Below are 18,798 nucleotides of genomic sequence, written 5' to 3' on the forward strand. Positions count from 1 at the left end.
CCACGCTGGCCCCGGCGCTGCCCAGCACCTTCCTGACCCTTCCATCTCTGCACCAACCGTGGTGCTGGTTTTTCTGTCCCTCAACCTGACAGAGCATTTCTGGAGAACAGAGAATCCATCCATTCATCTCTGCATCACTTGTGCGTACACAGAGAAATGTTCTAGAAATGTCTGTGGAGTGAGTGAGAATGAGGTGCTTATGTGCAAACACTTAATAAATGATGGAAAACACAGGGCCAGAGGGCGTGGAAGCAATGTACGGTGGGGCTGGCTGGAACGCGTGTAACGGCTGTTGGCAGAGGTGAGGTAATGTGGGGAGTGAGGGGAGACCCGGACCCAGCCAAAGGGTCAGCAGGTTGGTGTGGGCGTGGACAAGAGGGGCAGCTACTGCGCTTGGCTTCTGAGGAGGCGGTGGCCTTAGTTTTGATGCTGCTGCAGCAGCCACTTTCCCTGAGGAACAGGGCTTATCAACCTTCCCTGCCTTTAGACAAATGCACGCAATTGATTTTACTGGTCAGCCCAGGCCCTGTTAGCCAGCCGCCATTTCCCTTTCCAGAAGACGGGAAATGTCAAGGAACACACGTGCTTCCTTGCTTATTTTTTCTGGACGCTTTGGAGAAGCCTCTGGAAAAGATACCTTGTTTCCCCGAAAATAAGACCTAGCCGGACAATTGGCTCTAATGCGTCTTTTGGAGCAAAAATTAATATAAGACCTGGTATATACTATATTATATTATATATTATATTAATTATGTATATTATATTACATTATACCAGGTCTTATATTATAGTAAAATAAGACTGGGTCTTATATTAATTTTTGCTCCAAAATACGCATTAGAGCCGATTGTCTGGCTAGGTCTTATTTTCGGGGTAATGCGGTGTTACCAGAACAAGTGGACTTACCGAGTGCAGTCAGCTTTGCCATCTCCTTCAAACAGGAGTTTTTGTAGGACACAGCCTTGGACAGCTGCCAGAACCCCACAGGGACCACCCTGCAAAGAAAGACACAGGTCAGTGCCTGTAAGAACTAACCCAGGGTAGACCCATCTGTTCCTCCAGAACTAGCCTCTGCCCACAGGTTGCAGAACACGGGGACCCTCCAAGCCTGCCTCTGAAACAGGGGTGTCTGACGGGGTGACTACTTCTACAAAGTGCTGACCCTCTGTCACTGAGGGGATGACAAAGGTCCCGGCGCCCATCACGAGAGAGAAGACAGTCTACAATGTCTGATGGGAGGAAAGTGACCCTTCACAACAGTCAGACATGAAGCTGGAGACATCACCATAGGTTTCCAGTTATCTGGGGAAATCCATGTCCACAGGCAGAGGTGATAATAATTGTCTCCCCAGCGTTCAAGGCCCATCGTAAAGGCCTCCTCCTCCAGAGAGCTTTCCCCAACCACCTCAGCTAGAAGTGAGTGCCTTGAGAAAACTGCTTGTGTGAGCTCACTTCTGCCCAGCGTGGGGCCTGCTTCGGCACCCATTAGGTGTGGCCTCGTCCCCTCCCATGGCAGAGTGAGAAGGCTCCGTGAAGAGCTCGTCTCTGGAGGCGTCAACAAGTACAAGGGTTGTCAGAGCAGCAGGCCGAGGGTGCCCTTGAATTGGGGGTGCAAGACGACGTGCTGAGCTTGGTATCCTGGGGACAGAAGCCGGTTGTCTTGGGTTCTTCCTCAGGCAGTGTGGGGCAGCGGGAGGTTCCTGGGACTTGAGAAATGGAACCAGGTTGAGCTGCTGGATTTCGAGGCCCTTCTGGCCCTTCAAGTACACATCTTGGGAAATGTGCATAAGCCACGTTCAAATCCTGCCACAATCTACCTACATCTCCCTGCCTTCTATCACACGCCCTCCTCACGCTTGACACTTCTGCCATTTCCTGCAGCCCCTGGGTTTCCACACGGCCGCCCTCCACTTTGTCAATGCTGCCGCATGCCTTTGCCTCGAGCATCCTGTCTCCAGCTCTCCCTGAGAAATAATTTCTCAATACTCAGCCTAAAGACCCTCTCTGGTGCCCCTGGCCAATCGGAGCCTCCTTCCACTCCAGCTCAGTGGGGATTCCGGTATCACTCACCACTCCCAGTAAGGGTCATTCTCCAGCTCTTGCTCTGCCAGCCACATGTAAAATTCCCGCACTGGGTGACAAGAAATGGGGGTCGGGCCGGCACTGGATATAATGTTCGCAGGATTTATCACATGGGGACGTCCCACCCCTATCTATCCATGATGGGCCCACAGAAGGGTCCTGGGGACACTTAAAAGCAACCTGCCTTCTTCTGAACAATGCCATATTTCAACGCGGCTATGTCATTAAACGAAAAACTCTGCAGTTTCCATTCTTCACTGAAACAGCAAAAGCTAGAGCCAAACAGAAGGGTCTTTATGTCCTGTCAAAAGAAGAGAGAGTTTTATTAACTGTTTTAAAAGCAAGCAATACAATTCTCAGTGTATGTGTTCCCACAGGAGCCGGTCTGGGATTCTAGCAGGGCAATCCATTCTCCAGAAAGGTTATCTATTTTCTTGTTATTTTGCAAAGCCATTCTTCTCATATTTGAGGAAAGATAAAATCGACCCTGAAGGTCTTACCTCTGGAACATCTGTAAACCAAACCACCCTGTGCTGACCCAAGCCAACATGTTTTTAGATTCCTTAAAGGGAAGTTGAACCACAAAATTTTAGTTTTACAAGGGAACTTGGGAGGTTCCCGACTGCACATCGAATCCTCTATACTAAGCTCTCAACAATGCTGATGCTCAGGCCACGTGCCAGGCCAACTACATCAGAACCCCTGGGGTCAGAATTCCCGTATCTGGATTTTTCAAAGCTCCCAGGTGATTCCCATGTGCGGCCAAGTTTAAGAACTGGTCCTCTAGGACAGGCTTAGCAAATTGTCACCCACAGGCCAAAGCCAGCCCCCCACTCGTCAATAAAGTGTCACTGAAACACGGCAAGGCCCTTTTGTTTCCATAGTGTCTATGTTTGCTTTTACATTATGGTGGCAGAGCTGAGTGGTTGCAACAGAGAACCCCAAGTATACGATCTGGCCCCTTAGAGAAAAAGTCTCAACTGCTGCTCTAGTACAAGCCATTACTACATGTAAGAATCTCCTCTATAACATCACGTGAGAGTGGTCCCCCAAGACCTCAGCTCAGACACCCCAACCACCTAGTGAAGGAATTCCTACCACCTTCCAAGGCAGCCCCTCCATTGTTTCACAGCTCTGTCTTCTCTAAACTTCTGGCTGATATTGAGGTCATTGTTCATCTCCAGTCAACCCAAACCCTCCCCTCCAGAGCCCCAGGAAGTAAGTGCCAACCCCTCCCCACTGACTGGCCCTTGGATAGGAAGGCAGAGCCTCTGCCAGGATACGCTCTCCCCGCGCTAGCTACCTCCTCTCTGTCCGCCATGATTTTACATCCAGGGGTCTCTGAAGGGCCAACATGTGAATTCTGATGCCACCTCCCAGACCTCCTCTCTGCGTCAGATCTTCCCTACAAACTCAGATTATTTCCCTCTAGAATTAGAATCAGGAGAACCTCTGTGACAGAGCATTTGTCTACATGTTATCAAATGTGGGCTAATGGCACAGAGGGGAGAGGGACGGGTAAATTCATCTGTCAGGGCTTGGTTCCCCTCCTTGCACCAACTACAATCATCCATGCATCTGAACTGAGTTTACTGAGAGCCTAGATACTACAGGGACTTGAGTTTTCTGGCTGAAGCCCATGTCTGTTCTCTTAGTCACAGGACGGCAGCTCCCAGCTAGGCTGTCCCCAGGTCACAGCGTGACAAGCCAGAAAACCTGGGTTCTACCTGCCATGATACATAAGCTCTAGGCCCTCCTCTTCTCTGTGTGGGGCTCAGGCTTTCCAGCTGCTTTTGGAGATGCTACTGCTAGGGGCCTCTACGGACCCTTCCTAACACGAGTCCCCACTGCAGAGAATCACAGCCCTGTGGTTACAGATGGCCAGATTGCTTCCTCCCAGCTTCGGGGCCACTTACACGTGTCTGACCCTCTGTGGTTTCAAAAGAAGGAAGGAAAAGGGAGGGGAGTGGAGGGGAAAGACAAAACCTCTAGAAAAACCTTTGACTTTGCGATCTGTGTACTGAATAAATACTTAGTAAGTAGGAAGAGAAAGGGGTCAGCTGTGTCCCCAGGATATTTATTTTCCTTCTGGATCCCGCCTGAAAAGCTAGTAGATGACAACAGGAGCAGAATGCATCCCACAGGAACCACTGGCCAAGGGGAGGGGTGAGGCCATTTGGCAGTTGAGATGGTGAGGAATCCAGGACATTGCTGCAGAGGAGGCCGCTAAGGCCAGGAAGCTGCTCCCTAAGTCCTGTGACCGGGGTCCCCTCCACGAGGCCATTGGTGTGAACCCTGAGGGTACCGAAGAATTGTCAGCCCCTTCCTGTCCTTTCCTCACTGAACCCAGAGACTAGTCCAGGAGCAAAGCCAGTTTAACGAGGATAATTACCCTGTTCCATCCCAACCCTGGAGGGGCCCATTGCAGCTGTGGTGAAGCAGCTCAGGAGGAAAGAAGGGGTCCTGGAATGTCTGAATGGGAGGAGATTAAGACCTTTTGTCTCAGAGAGGGAATGGGAGGCACCAGGTCTCAGCCCCCCTTTTCCTGACTCCCAGTTCAGGTTCTTTTCTACATCACACCCAAATTCCCATTTTAACAATAGCCGAGAGGTTATAATGAGATGGATAAGGCCAGAGGGATCAAACTCACCTCATCCACAGCAATTCAAATCAAGGCATCTTCAATTCACACCACACCAATTCACACCACACCAATTCACACCCATTCAAACCAAGATGCATCAACATACACGTTTAAGTTGACACCTACCTTTGCCACTGAGAGGTCGATGGGCTTTGACACTATTTGCAGCTTGAGCATTGATGGCACTGGAGAGAGAATGACTTCTTCCCTTATCAGTTCATCCTCCACATCCTCTGAAAGAAAACCGTGGCCGTGTGAGCTCCTTGTTATAACTCACGGAGCACAGAAGCTGAAGTTGCTTCACACCAAGGACACTGATGCATTCTAAGACGGTTTGAACCAAAGGTGGGCTCCTCCACCATCCACCCCCACCCCTTCGGGGCTCCCAGGCCCTGATCAGAAGGAAAGCAGGCAGAATGAGACAGCCCTCGCTCCCTGTCCAAAGCCCACGCTGGTCTGTGCCACAAGGATCCTGGCGGGTGGGACTCGGCTACTGGTCCACCAGAAAGTTCTGCTTGTGGACATACAGTGAAACAAATGCCTAGGGCCTGAGCCATCGAGTCAGGCCCGGAAAAGCCTCACTCTTAGGAAAAGCCACATGTCTCACAAAAAGTAGGCATAATGCACAAACCCGTCCCCCGAGGACAAACATGAAGAGGGCAGAAGTAGGAAAGGAAACTCCACCATTCCTAATAATAATAATAATAATCACTACTGTGGCTTTCATTTATTAATCACATGTGTTTTATCACCTAAGCCCCATAATAACCCCTGAGGGAGTAATTATCATACAGTCCCTCCCAAGTTACAGATGAGGAAACTGAGGCTTAGATAAGTAACTGGCCTGAAGTCACGCAGATGGAAAGTGGTAGAGGTGGGATAAAAAGCCAGTCCTCATGGCTCTGCCATCCTACCAGCCAGACCTCCCTGGACCTCCAGCCACTAAGGGGCACTAAGTATCATTCTGGACATCGTCTCCTTAGAGCTGGGGGCGGAGGCCCAGACAGGGTCCCACTGTGAGTCCTGGCAGCACCTATGCCTCCCCAGCCGGCCGAGGCTCCCGCTCGTCCTCACACCCACTGCAGTAGCATTTACCAGAAAACTCAGATGAAGGACTCAAGTGGAAACAACCCAAGGCAATTACGCTGGCAAATAGCCGGCCAGTCTCCCGAGAGTCTCTCGAGTCTTTTATTTTCTTTTTCCCACTTCCCCAGATTAAATGGTTACTTTAAAAATGCACCACACTATATAGAAGTCAGCATTCGCTCCCATAATTCTGTGCACCTGGGGCTACAGACTGTTAGGTCAGCTACAGGCATGGTCAGAGTGGCCAGGAGCCAAAAATACCCCTCTGCCAAGTCAGACCCCTCCTCGCATGATAGAAACTGGGGCCCCTGGTGTTTCCCACAAGAGGCAGCAGATCGCTGGTGTGATAAACAACTCTGGATACAGCCGATCGCGCCTGATCTGCGTTGGGGGTGCCTGCTCATCTGCCCCCTTACTCGGCCAACCCCCACCCCAAAAATCGCATGTATGCCTCCCTCCCTCTACCCTGGGAGTGACTTCGCCGGCCCGTCTGTGGACCGGTGATCTTCGCTTCATTATCTTGCCGCAAGCCTTACACAGACATGTCACTAGAGATGGTGCCCAAAGGCCAATAGCCTCAGGACATATATCTTATACCTTATTCTACAGCCTTCTTTTCTCCCTTGGAGGAGCAGTAGGCAGAGTGCAAGGCCAACTCTTAGAGGCTCCGTCCACGGAAAAGGAGACAGATTTCGCCTTTAGGCTGAAAAACATTTGTTTTATGTAAGCCTGGGATTTAAATGAGAACCTGAACTTATATGAGACCCCTTCATAGTTCGGGTCTCTGAAAAAGCCACCCTGTGACCGTGGCCTTACGAAAATACCCTAAAATAAAGACCAGATGTTTACCCAGCAACATGCACAGGTCTTAAAATCATGGTGCTGGGTGGAGAAAGTAAGAAAGCAAACGAGATTTATATCCATTACAAATATATGCACACAACACAACGGTACACATTTTGCAAGGATATGCACAAGCAAAAAGATATCGACTAAATACACAAGAATGGTTGCTTTTGGAGAAGAGGGTCACGGAAGTGTGGGGTGGGGGCTAAAGGAAAATAATGGAGGAAAGGTAAGAGGGAGGGAGGCGGAGGGAAGGGAGAGAGGGAGGGAGGGGAGGCTTTGCAAAAGTCAATACTGAGAATTTTTGCTGGAGGAATAGAGATAATTCAACCCTAGGTACCAGAGGCCCAGAGGGAGAGAGTAGCCGGAGTGATTCCACCAGGCCGGAAAGCCTCCTTACAGCACCTCGGGCAGACTGTTTCCTGGAGGCACAGAAGGGGCACTATTTAAGTGTATTCGGAGGCTTCTGTTTAGTCTGAGGTCGTCCAGGAGGGAGCCAGAGCTAAAACATGCTCTGCTCGGGTCCCATGAAGTAAGTCTGAGGATGGCGTGCGGGGCCCAGGGGAAGCGGGCCGGGTGAGGCCCCAGGAGGAGGAGGCAGCCTCCCTTGGCTTCTGCCAGGAGGAAGTTGGCCCTGTACAGGGAGTTGGTTCAGGACCACATAGCAGGCCTCGGGCCCAGATGTGGCGGGACCGCCATGCGAGGGAAAAACAAAGCACTGCAGAGTGACATGTTGGCCAAGCAGACAAAACCGTCTGCAAATGCCTGCGGTTTGAGAATGCTATTTTTAAGATCCTGGGATAAAAGTCTGGTTGAAAAGAAGCAAGGGATTTTGTTTCTCTTGCCATTTTATTTACCCCTGGGAAGAAAACATATACATACATATATATGTATTATAATACATAATAGAGACCGTGTGCCTCTTTTTCCAGGTGCTCACTCGTTATTTCTCACTAACTACAAGGTATCTCCTCCTGGAAGTGCCTCAATGCCCCCCGACTCAAGAATCTCAGCAGAGCCTCCCTCCAGGCTTCCATTTTGATAACAGACGCCATCTCCCAAACCCTCCACCAGGGACCCGGGTGAAACCTCAGCCCTCTCCCAAACACCACCCTGTGCCAGACTCCAGATTGTTGGGCCTCATGCCTTGCCCAAGCCCTTCCTGTCTTCTCTGTTACAGAAACACGTCATCAAAGCATTTGTTCATCAAGTACTTTACCCAGGATGTACCAGGGGTCATGTGGTCCAGGGATGATTCAAATATCACCCCCGTCTTCCAGGAGATCACTGCCCACACAGAGGAGGAGACAGAGCCCCCAACAAGTAATATAACGTAAGTACTAATAGAGAGACGAGTGCAAAGGTTTGGAGAGCAGAGGGGACGAGGCAAATAATTCTGCCTTAAAAGGTCAGGGAAATGTCCCATCAGAGGTCAGGATTTGAGCGGGGTCTTAAAATACCCATTGTATTTCCCCAGATAGAAGAGGGGCCCCATCACCTCTTTTCTGGACCATCCAAAGAGCCCCTCACCAGCCTCCCAACGTGCAGGCTCGTACTCCTGACACACAGCACAGAATCTTCCAGTGCTCCTTGCACTAGTCATTTAGTCAGACCCCTGAGCACAGCACTCGGGCCCTCCTGACCCTGCCACCTGCCACAGCCTGCGTTCCCAGCCTCACCTCACCCTGACCCTGCGACTTCCCTGCAACCCAGTCACCTCACGCGAGTCGCTCTCTCACACTCCAGGCCTTGGCCCATGAGGTTGGTTCATGTCACATCTCTACTTGGCAAGACCTTGCCCATCTTTCCAAGCCTAGTCTGCATCCCATCTCATTATGGAAACTTCCAGAACCCACCACACAGCTTGCTTTATGTGTCTCTTGAAGCGGTGAAGAACTACTGACCAGGGGCTTCCTGTGTTGCCCTGGGAGGACACCACGCGTCCTGTGTCCCACCCCACCCTGCCCTCCCAGAAGGCAAGGCCGCTCTTTATTGGCCTCGATCTGCTCTCACCAGTCCTGGACGTGCGCTGGCACGTAACAACAGTTGGCTGAATTGAACCAAAGGAAAATGAATTGGGGTGGCAAAGAGAAAGCTGTTCCTCTGACCAGATTTCATTCCTTGTTTCTGTCCCCCACACCAAAACTTCTCTTTCCCTTTCTGTTGGTGACTGAATTCTATGATCGCTTTTATCTCCTTCTCCATTTCAAAACTGTTAGCTGAGCCACTAGCAAAGAGGGGTCTGCCCCGCTCTGGAAAGCACACACACACTTCAAACAGCTGGGTTCTGAGAGACTCGCTAAAAGCCTTCCTTCTAATAGAAGCCCTCTGGGTTCTGAAGACCGGGAACTGCTTCACTTTATGTCCAAACACGACTGGCTTTCACTGGAAAATCTCAAAGTGAGGTGCTTTCCAGAAAAGCTTCAGGCGCCAGCACTTCCTGACTCCGTGCTTCATTCTGCACGGCCATGTGCAGAAACCTGCCCCTTCCTGGGGAGGCCCAATGATCCAGCCATTTCTGATGATTAAAAAAGGAGGAGCTGTTACCTCTGAAGTGAGCTCCGCAGAATAAACAAACCCTGCCTCCGTCATTCAGTGGCCTCCCCCCCGCCTTCATCAAAGCAAACCGTCAGACTGCACGTCTCACACAAGTGACTTCTAAAGGGCGCACTGCTCTCTTCCTGCCCCTTAAAAGGAGAGGGAAAGTATGGGAACAGCTCCTACGCGGGCCCAAACCTTCCAACAGGTAAATGGCTGGCTTCCTGGAGACGAGGCTCTCAAGCTTCCTCCTTTCCTGTCTGGTTGTTGTGCATTCTCCTCCATTCTGCGGCTGCTTTTGCCAAGCCCAGCAAACACACGGGTCTTTGGCAGAGCAATTACAGAAAGAGAGCAAAAGAAGGTTGCTTTAAAACTAACGAGTGGGTCGACATGTTCTCCCCCTTGATCCTGGAGAGTAGTCACACAGATGTACACATGTGAAAACGCACTGCGCGCTGAGCACTGAAGGTGTCTGCACTTACGCACGTCACTGTTTGGATTTTACACCTCAAAAATATGCTGATAATTCTTTTTAAAAATGGGCTTCCCCAGGCATAGCTGTACTAATATTCTGACTGAGAATGGTCTTCTGGAGACATTTGTAGGTTCTGAATGGCCTTAGGAGAATCTCCAGATACAGAAGCAGCTCCTCTGCCCCCACCCCACCCCACCCCCAGTGAGGATCCAGAAATGCCAGGCTTCTTATGAGAATTTCTCGAGGAGAGGAAGACAGGCGGTACAAAAAGACATCAACCCAAAAGCGAGAAGTCGGCTCTGCTCGCTGGGCCAGCCCTTCCTTCCTGAGGTCAGGTGGGAAGAAAGGAGCCCCCAGCCCCGCCCACAGAGAGCCCTACCACCCATGTCCTCCCATAGGAGCAAACGACCACAGGACCCGACAGGCCTCGCAGAGGCAGCCGCCACACCTACCAAGCTGCAGGGCGCCCAGGTCACCATCGGCCTTGCTGGACACTGGCAGCTGGTTTTTCCTAGAAAAAAAGAAAATGTCAGTGTATACAGAGGAGAATGACAGAGAGATGCAAACAGCAGAGAAGAATGGGAGGGATACTGGGGTGGGGCTTCAGGAGAGGGGCTCCCCTAGTCCTGGCCCTGCTACTCTGTGTGTGCCTTGCACTGGTCACTCTCCCTCTCTGAGCCACAAGTTCCACATAGGATGGGACTAAGTCATCTTTCAGCGCTGTGTTCTCACAGACAGACTGGGACACAGACACACACACACACACACACACACACACACACACCAGCCATTGAGGATGGTAAACCCTATAGTCTGATACTTGCCAAGAACCTAATTCAAGTTAATTTGCTGATGTCACCATGATCCTGCTGGGAAACACACACACACACACACACACACAAGTTCTTGTAATCATTACAGAGATTATTTTCATCTCATCTCTATTTTTTTGTTTGTTTTTTTGTTTGTTTCCTTTCAGCTTTCTTGAAAAGCTATCAGCCACTATTTATAAGAAACCTCTAAAATGCACCAAAGAACCTGTCCTGTATCCTTCTCTTACCTGGAAAATTGTCCCATGATTCTCATTTGTAAATTCAGGTGTGTGCATGAGGAACTTTCGTTAAACGATCTACCTGTATTTTACCTCTCGTTAGGGTTTTCTTTCCCCCTCCAGCATGCATCCATCTGAACTAACATAAAATCATTTTCTAAAAAGAATGTATTAAAAATAAACATATTACATCACTCTCTGAAAACCCATTTACTATGTTCAAGAAATGACAGCTCTTTTGATGGGGGCATTGAAATATATTTTCCTCCAACATCCTTGCAGGGTAAGATATGATTGAAGTAACGATCGTAATCTTGCCATGGTACATTCTATTGAATTGGCTTCCTCCTGAAGATGTATGAAGGGGCGTGAGGGGAAGATCGCCGAGGACGTGCAGTGCCAGGTCTCAGCACATACTGCTTTGGACTCCGGGTTTCCTTCTCTGCTCCTGGAACACAGAGCTCTGCCCAGGCGGCCCTGCTCCTTCCCTTGCCTCCCCCACTCATCAGGCCCATTTTCCTCAATTCAAAACTGTCACATTCCTAAGCCCCTACCTATCAGGATTCTGTAAGCCTTCTTGTGGGGAATGGTGAAAGGAAGAGCCGGAAAGAGGAGCTAAGACATGGAGGGGCAGTAGAGGATGTGAAAGGAGGGGTGTCAACCCAGAGGCTGTGTCACAGCCACCCCTTGCCAGCCCCCAGCACTTTCATCAAAAGCCCCCTCCAAAGGTTCCCAGTTCTTCAAAGGTTCCCCATCATCATCAACAATAATCATATTCATTAATGATTTAAAAATGACAGCAATAAGAACAGCAAATGCTGTTATCTGACACCCAATTCCAGGCACTGCCCTGAGTGTTTTGCAAGCATCAAAAGTCTTTGCCTTCTCAGAACAGCCTCGTGAAGTACAGTCTCAGAGAGGTGTAGTAATTTCCCCAGAGTTACACAGCACGTGAGTGGCAGCACGGGAATCTGACCCCAGGCAATGACTCTAAAGACCAGCACATACGCTGCGTCCTTATAGAGTAGGATGCAGGGCCACTGGGGTGCCCCACGGGCTGTCTACGAGCTGGCCGCCAACTGGCCCAGCCTCACCCCCCTGTACCCTCACATCGGCCTGCACTACCTCCATGCTGAGCCTCAGCCATGTCTCTACGTTTTCATCAGCTGTTCACTTCACCTAGAACATGCTTTGGCAAACGCATACTAATCTCCTACAGCGCAGCTGTGATGTCACCTCCTTCTCCCCTCCACAATGCATTCATTCACTTCTTTACTCCCTCCCCCAGCAAACATGTGGCACTTATCTGGCAGGCCTGTCTCCCTGCCAAAGGGAGGCCCAGACATAAACCACGTGAGGAGGCTCTATCAACGGTCCCCAGTGACAGAACCTGTGAATCTGTGAACAGTGCCTTGCAAATGCATTAAGTGAAGGATCTTGAGGTGAAGGAGGGTATCCTGAATTATCCAGGTGGGACAAATGTAATTACAAGTGTCCTTACAAGAGGGAAGCAGGAGATTTGACACAGAGGAGGAGAACTGATGTGACGACGAAAGCAGAGGTTAGAGCGATGCACTTTGAAATCGGAAGAAGGGGCCACAAGCCAAGGAATGGGAGTGGCCACTAGAAGCTGAAAAAGGTGAGGAAACAGACTCTCCCCTAACACCTCCAGAAAGAACTAGCCCTGCCGGCACACCTCGACTTCAGCCCAGGGGCAGTGATTGCAGTGATTTCCTCCACAACAGTGAGATAATAAATTCACGTTGCTTTAAGCCACGACCGTTGGTGGTAATTTGCTATGGCAGCCACGGGAAACCACTACTGGTAAGAAAAATAATCAAGGAGGAACATGGGCAGAGTTCTCCTGGCAGCCTCGGAATCCCCAGTGCCCAGTGCCCCTAGTCAGTGCTCCAGAAACAGCTGCCGAGTAACACGTGACCCACATAGAGCCCGGGTGACTCACAGTCCTGCCAGAGCCGGGACTCAAACCCAGGCCACTGGTTCCAAATACTCTATTTTGCTCTTTCTTCTATTTTTCGCTTCCTTCCCCTTTCCAGAACTCTCCACGCCTCCCTGTGGACCATGGGACAAGTGGCCCGCCCTGGCTCCTGAGGGCAAAGCCACGAGGCACCGTGGTGGCCGTGAGTTGTGCTACTGTGCAGGGTACGGGGGGGCCACTCCCAGTCATGAGACTTCCACCCAGAGAGCCATCCATCAGCTCCAAGAACCCAGCTCAGATGCTTTGTGCCCATTTCCCATAGATCTCATCACCAGGGGAGACTTCAAGGACGGTCACGCTCAGGGAATGTGCCTATTGTTCCTTTCATATGTCCCTTTGTGGCATAAGCTTTATAAAGTTGAAAAGGTCAGTTTAAAAGCATGTTCTTGCCTTTGAGTGAACACTATTATGAAAAACAATGACACAACGATAAATCAAGGATTCAAAACACGTTCTCCAAGTGTGATGGTGCAGACACCCAGAGACACGTGTCAAAGCGTGCATCTAATAAATCCACGGGAGGCAGGCCGCAGACACCCAGCTCGCCTGCTGTGTCTGGGGCCTCCGCCTCCCATCCACACTCCTCTCTGTGCCCCCACAGGACAGGCACTGCAGGGGTTCAGAGTTACCTGGGGCCAGGACTCAATCCCCAGGTAACTGAATCCTGGCTGAGTGGAAGGAGCCACTCGGAGGTCTGAGCCCTGTCCTTGTTCCTGCCACTCCGCGTGACCTTGGGCAAGTCACCTACGTGTGCTCTGTGGGCATCAGGTGCCTCATCTGTGCCTCAGAGGCAGGCTGAGCACGCCCACTCACTGTGGACAAGACCACGTGCAGTGGCTCTAAGACGATGGGGGGCCCAAGCCATGCTATTCTTGAAGATGCTCTATTGCTAATACAGCCCAACACTTAGGATATTTCACCAGCTCTTAATATGAAAACAGAGACGAGGAGACGCTCCTTCCTGTATGTTTGGTCCTGGACACTTGGCTACATTGGTTGTGGATTCCAAAAGCAAAGGTGTCCCATGAGAATAAAGATCCTGATCATGTATTGTACATTCTACTTGATGAAAACGCAGACCCCCCCCTGTGACTGAAGTCCAAATGGACCCCACTCATGGAGCAAAAGAATCCAGAACATAAGAAATTAACATAAAATTTCCCAAGCCAGTGACAGCCCAGCACAGCTAAGCAAAGCAATGGCAGATTACCTGGAGGGGCACTTCCACAAAGCAGGTCACACAAGGTTCCCAGCGTGGGGGAGAGAGAGATTTTTTTTCTTTTTTAGAGTCCCACTGAAAATGTGTACAAAATAAAAGACTATCAAATATACGGAGAAAATGACGCACCATAAGTGAAAGCCAGGTAACACAACATATAGGACTCCCAGGAACTCGAAATAACAGAACGAAAATCTAGAAGACTTGTAATTTGAGATATTGGAGACACTTTTTTAAAAAAAGAAATGAAAATCATAAGAAAAGAAAAAGACTATGAGAAAAGAATGGGCAGCTTTGAAAAGTAAATACAATCATAGAAATAAAAAATGTACAGGCATATAATGATGGTGATGGATAATACCATATTAAAATATATATATATATGTATATATAATATATACATACATATATATTATATATACATATATAATGTATATATGTAAAAATCTGTGATTCTGCTTCTAGAGGAGGAAGAAAAGAAGGGAAGTGGGAGGGAGGGAGAAATAATGAAAAGCTCTTCTCTATAAAAAACCATCAGCTAATAAATATAAGAGGAACGATAAAAATTAGAAAATGATGTATTATAGAATTGTACACCTGAAATCTGCCGTTTCCCCAAAAATAAGACTTAGCCAGACAATCAGCTCTAATACACCTTTTGAAGCAAAAATTAATATAAGACCCGGTCTCATTTTACTATAAGACCGGGTATAATATAATATAACATAACATTATATAATAATATAATACCAGGTCTAATATTAATTTTTGCTCCAAAAGATGCATTAGAGCTGATTGTCCGGCTAAGTCTTATTTTCCGGGAAACATGGTATGTAACTTTGCTAACAATTGTCACCCCAATAAACTTTAATTTAAAAAAAAATTAGAAAATCCCCATTTTATAAACTCCTAATATGGAAAAAGGTCATCAATGGATGCTAAAACCACTGGTTGAAAGGTTTCTGAGGAACAGGATATTTACATAGTCTGAAGATTACAGATTCCTCATTAATTGCAAAAGGGAAAGTTACCTCTTTAATGATGAACAAACTACCTAATGGAATGATCCAATTCAGCATCACCAAAAATAAAACAAACTGACCTGATGTGCTATTAATGTACCATTAATCTAATAATGAAAAAGGCATATCTAGAATATGCTCATTCTATAAGAAAACAAGACCACACTCATGATGAGAAAAAAAAAATAGGGGAATTGTTTGAGGTTAAAAGACACTAGAGAGACATGGTGACCAAATATAAGTGAACCTTGAATGGAACCTAGACTGAAAAAAATGAAGCCTGAAAGAACATTTTTGCAGTCATTTGAAAGAAATTTGATTATGGGCATTTCTGTCAGCTGATGTTATTGACTCAATGTGAAATGTCTTGGGTGTGATAATGGTACCGTGGTTATTTATGCAGGAGAATGTTCTTGTCCTTAGCTGAAATATCTAGGGTGAAATGCCATGACATTTGAATTTTACTTTCAAATGGATGTATGTGCTACAAATACATATAATATATATGGGAGAGGGAAAAAGAGAAGAGAGAGAAAAGAAACCAAATGGGACAAAATCTTAGAATTGTTAAATGTAGGTAAAGGTTACATAAGTGCGCCTCGCCCTATTCTTTCAACTTTTCTACAGGTGAGAACTTTTTAAGCTTGGGAAAAAAACATTTGATAACTTTAAACGGGTGATCAGATACAGTGAAGAAACAGTAAATGACCAGGAGCTACCAGATGACATTACCCAGAATGCAACTCAGTCAGAAGAGAGACAAAGTAGAGGAAAGAACAAGTAAGAGACACGGAGAGGAGAAAATTGTAAAGTCAATGTACATCTGAAAGAGTTCCAGCAGGAAAGACTAAAGAGAATGTAAGAAAGGAAATTAGTGAAAAGACAATTGCTAAGAACTTACCAGACAAGAATCCTCACGGAAACATGTCATTTTGACACGACCGAAATACCACAATGAGAAAAATCTTAGAGGGTAGACTACCCATAAACAACAACTTAACCAAGAGACATTTTTAATATCCAAAATATTAAAAGTAAGGACAAAATGAAGACATTTTCAAACAAAGACTAAAAAAGTTTATTTACCATCACAGACCTTCATAGAATGACCTACCAACAGACTTATTTCAGGAAGAAGAAAACTGAACTCAGAAGGAAAGAGTAGGATGAGAGAAATGGCAAAAGAGAAATCTGCAAACATTTACAAAATCTAAACGAGAGCTTACAATAAAAATAATAACAATGGCAACTAATTTGGGGTAGTTAAAAACAAAGGGATAATGTTACTAGATAATTAACGGGGAGCATGGGAAGAGGACGTAATCAGGGTCAGAGCTTTCTAAAATCCTTGCATTTTTTTGAGGGGATAGAGAGATTGATGAAACTTGGTCAGTTATAACCAAAACTGTTTAAGTGTAACCATTAAAATAGTAAAAACATAATGTATAACTTCCAAATCGGAAAGCAATAGAAGAAAAAAAATACATATCAGCGAATTCACAAGAAAGAAGTGCCATGGTGGAAAACAGATTGGCAGTTCTTCAAAAAGTTATCAACATAGAATTACCATGTGCCCCTGCAATTCCTCTCCAGGGTATTTATCCAAAAGAATTGAAACAGGGACACATGTTCAGAGCAGCACTATACTCAATAGCCAAAAGGTGGAAACAACTCAAATGTCCACCAATGGATGAATGGATAGACCAGATGTTATGTTCATACCATAGAATGTTATTCTGCCATAAAAAGGAACGAAGCGCTGACACAAGCTACAGCATGGGTGAACCTCGAAAACATTACGCTAAATGAAAGAAGCCAGAGACAAAAGGTCACATATTCTATGATTCCACTTATGTGAACTACTGTAGATTGGTGGCTGTCAGGGGCTAGGGGGAGGGAGGGATGGGGAGAAACTGCTTAATTGTAAGCGATTTTACTCTGAAGAGAAGAAAATGTTCTGGAAATAGAGGTTGTGGTTATACAACATTGTAAATGTACTAAATGCCACTGAATTGTTCATTTTAAAATGGTTGCTCTTAAAAGAAGAAATAAAGAAAAAGGGTGACAAAATTAAAGTGTAAAATACAATAGGACAAATGATTTCAAGTACATCAGTAATTGTAATAAGGCAAATAAATTAACCTCATCAGTAAAAAAAAAGACACTCAGATTGATTTTTTAAATTAGAAATACGCTGTTTCACAAGATACAGGACACAAAAGGTGAAGAGTAAAGCAAGGGAAAAAATGTATCATTTGTACACCAACCATTGAAAAGCTAATGTAGCTAAATACTATTGGATAAAAAAAGATTTTGGAATAAAAAGCATTATTCGTGATAAACCTATCTGTTACAGAATAACAAACAGAACAACTCAAGAAGAAAAGTTAGATACCATGAACCTCTATAAAATGAGGTTACTAATAATCCTACCTCAAAACATTGTGGTGAGAATTAAACCCCTTAACATATCAAGTACTGAGAATAGCACCCAAAACACAGTAACTGCTACGTAATAGCTGAGATAATGGTGGTGGTGGTGGTGGTTAATGAGGCTAGAAGAACCTCGATTCCAAAACCTAACACTTATAAACGTAAGCGCAAAAATAAGTAATAAACAACTGCATCAGCCATGAGTTTGAAGAAAATTATGACCAAGTAGCGATGCAAAAACATTTTAACATTAAAAAAATCTAGTAATGTAATTCACACCAACAGGTTAGAGGAGAAAAATGTAAAACCATTTCCACAGACGCAGACAAAGCATTTGATGAAAATAAATACTCGTACCTATTTTAAAAACAAGAATGGAGCAAGCTCAAGGGAAGGGAAAGTTCTCGTCTACTTGACACATGTATCTGAGCCCCACAGAACACCCTAACACTGAAGCACCGGGGAGCATGCCTACGGGAGGCGGTGGCCAGATGACAAAGTCCATATCCCACAAGATGCAAAGCTACACTAGAGACACACCAGAGGCCATGCAACAAGTGACACTGACAGCCACGGCGCCAGAGTCCTGGGTTCCTGACCGGGGCTCAACACTCGCTATACTACCCCTCTTCAAACGGAACATTCTTTTGGAATGAACCCAAGGGTTTGATGCTAATGAAGCAGAGAGTTGCTCTGTTGTCAGTGGACACATAGGAATTGGACAGACAAAGCCATCGGACCAGCTCTTGCCAGAGAAGAGTGGCGTCACCTGACAATGAACTAATTGCCCTGGGTCTCGATCTCCCTTTGTCCAGCATCGGCTTTGGGAGGCTGCAAGGACCATAACGTCTAGTGATTGTGGGCTTCAGCTCTTCAGACCCACCCAGCCCCCAATTGCAAGAGCTTCCAGGCCATGTGCACCTTTAGCTGCAGGAGCTTCCGGGCCGCGTGCACCTTTAGCTGCAGGAGCTTCCGGGCCGCGTGCACCTTTAGCTGCAGGAGCTTCCGGGCCGCGTGCACCTTTAGCTGCAGGAGCTTCCGGGCCGTGTGCACCTTTAGCTGCAGGAGCTTCCGGGCCGCGTGCACCTTTAGCAAGCCCAGAGGTGCGGCTGTGCTGTGCTGTTTCCTGCTTTCTCAAGAGTGATTGTGCAGAGCCCCTGTGCTGCTTAAAACTCTCCTTAAAGATTGGACTTTGGGAGGAGAAAGCCTAGTGAGGTGGATCCCTGCAGGCAAGCTGATTTAAAAAGAACTTTCTGTTTCATCAAAGTTCTCCATGGAAGATTTTTTCTTTTCACTTTCCTGTTTTCCTTTTCTTTGGATTCCTATAAAGGCTCAGCCAAGCTCCCCGAGAAAAGACAAGGTACAGGATCGTGGTGAGTTAGACTTGGAAGGTGCTGAGAGCG

The 18,798-nt window shown here is 47.2% G+C and overlaps 1 protein-coding gene across 10 annotated transcripts in view; it reads right to left on the reverse strand.

Annotated features, from left to right (window-relative positions):
* The window catches only part of MINDY4 (MINDY lysine 48 deubiquitinase 4), a 107,172-nt gene that overhangs the window by 46,796 nt on the left and 41,578 nt on the right, over positions 1 to 18,798 (reverse strand). For 9 of the 10 annotated variants that reach the window (XM_074340947.2, XM_074340946.2, XM_074340954.2 and 6 more), the window contains exons 6-9: positions 10,124 to 10,182; positions 4,853 to 4,959; positions 2,267 to 2,383; positions 907 to 995 (exon numbers count right to left, since the gene is read on the reverse strand). In XM_074340947.2, the coding sequence (XP_074197048.2) occupies positions 907 to 995; positions 2,267 to 2,383; positions 4,853 to 4,959; positions 10,124 to 10,182 (372 nt within the window). The remainder of the gene's footprint in view (positions 1 to 906; positions 996 to 2,266; positions 2,384 to 4,852; positions 4,960 to 10,123; positions 10,183 to 18,798) is intronic. The other variant, XM_074340949.2, reaches the window with a different exon arrangement.

Source organism: Rhinolophus sinicus, chromosome 4, assembly GCF_057876585.1.
Source record: "Rhinolophus sinicus isolate RSI-liver-muscle chromosome 4, RSI-T2T, whole genome shotgun sequence".
NCBI lineage: Eukaryota > Metazoa > Chordata > Mammalia > Chiroptera > Rhinolophidae > Rhinolophus > Rhinolophus sinicus.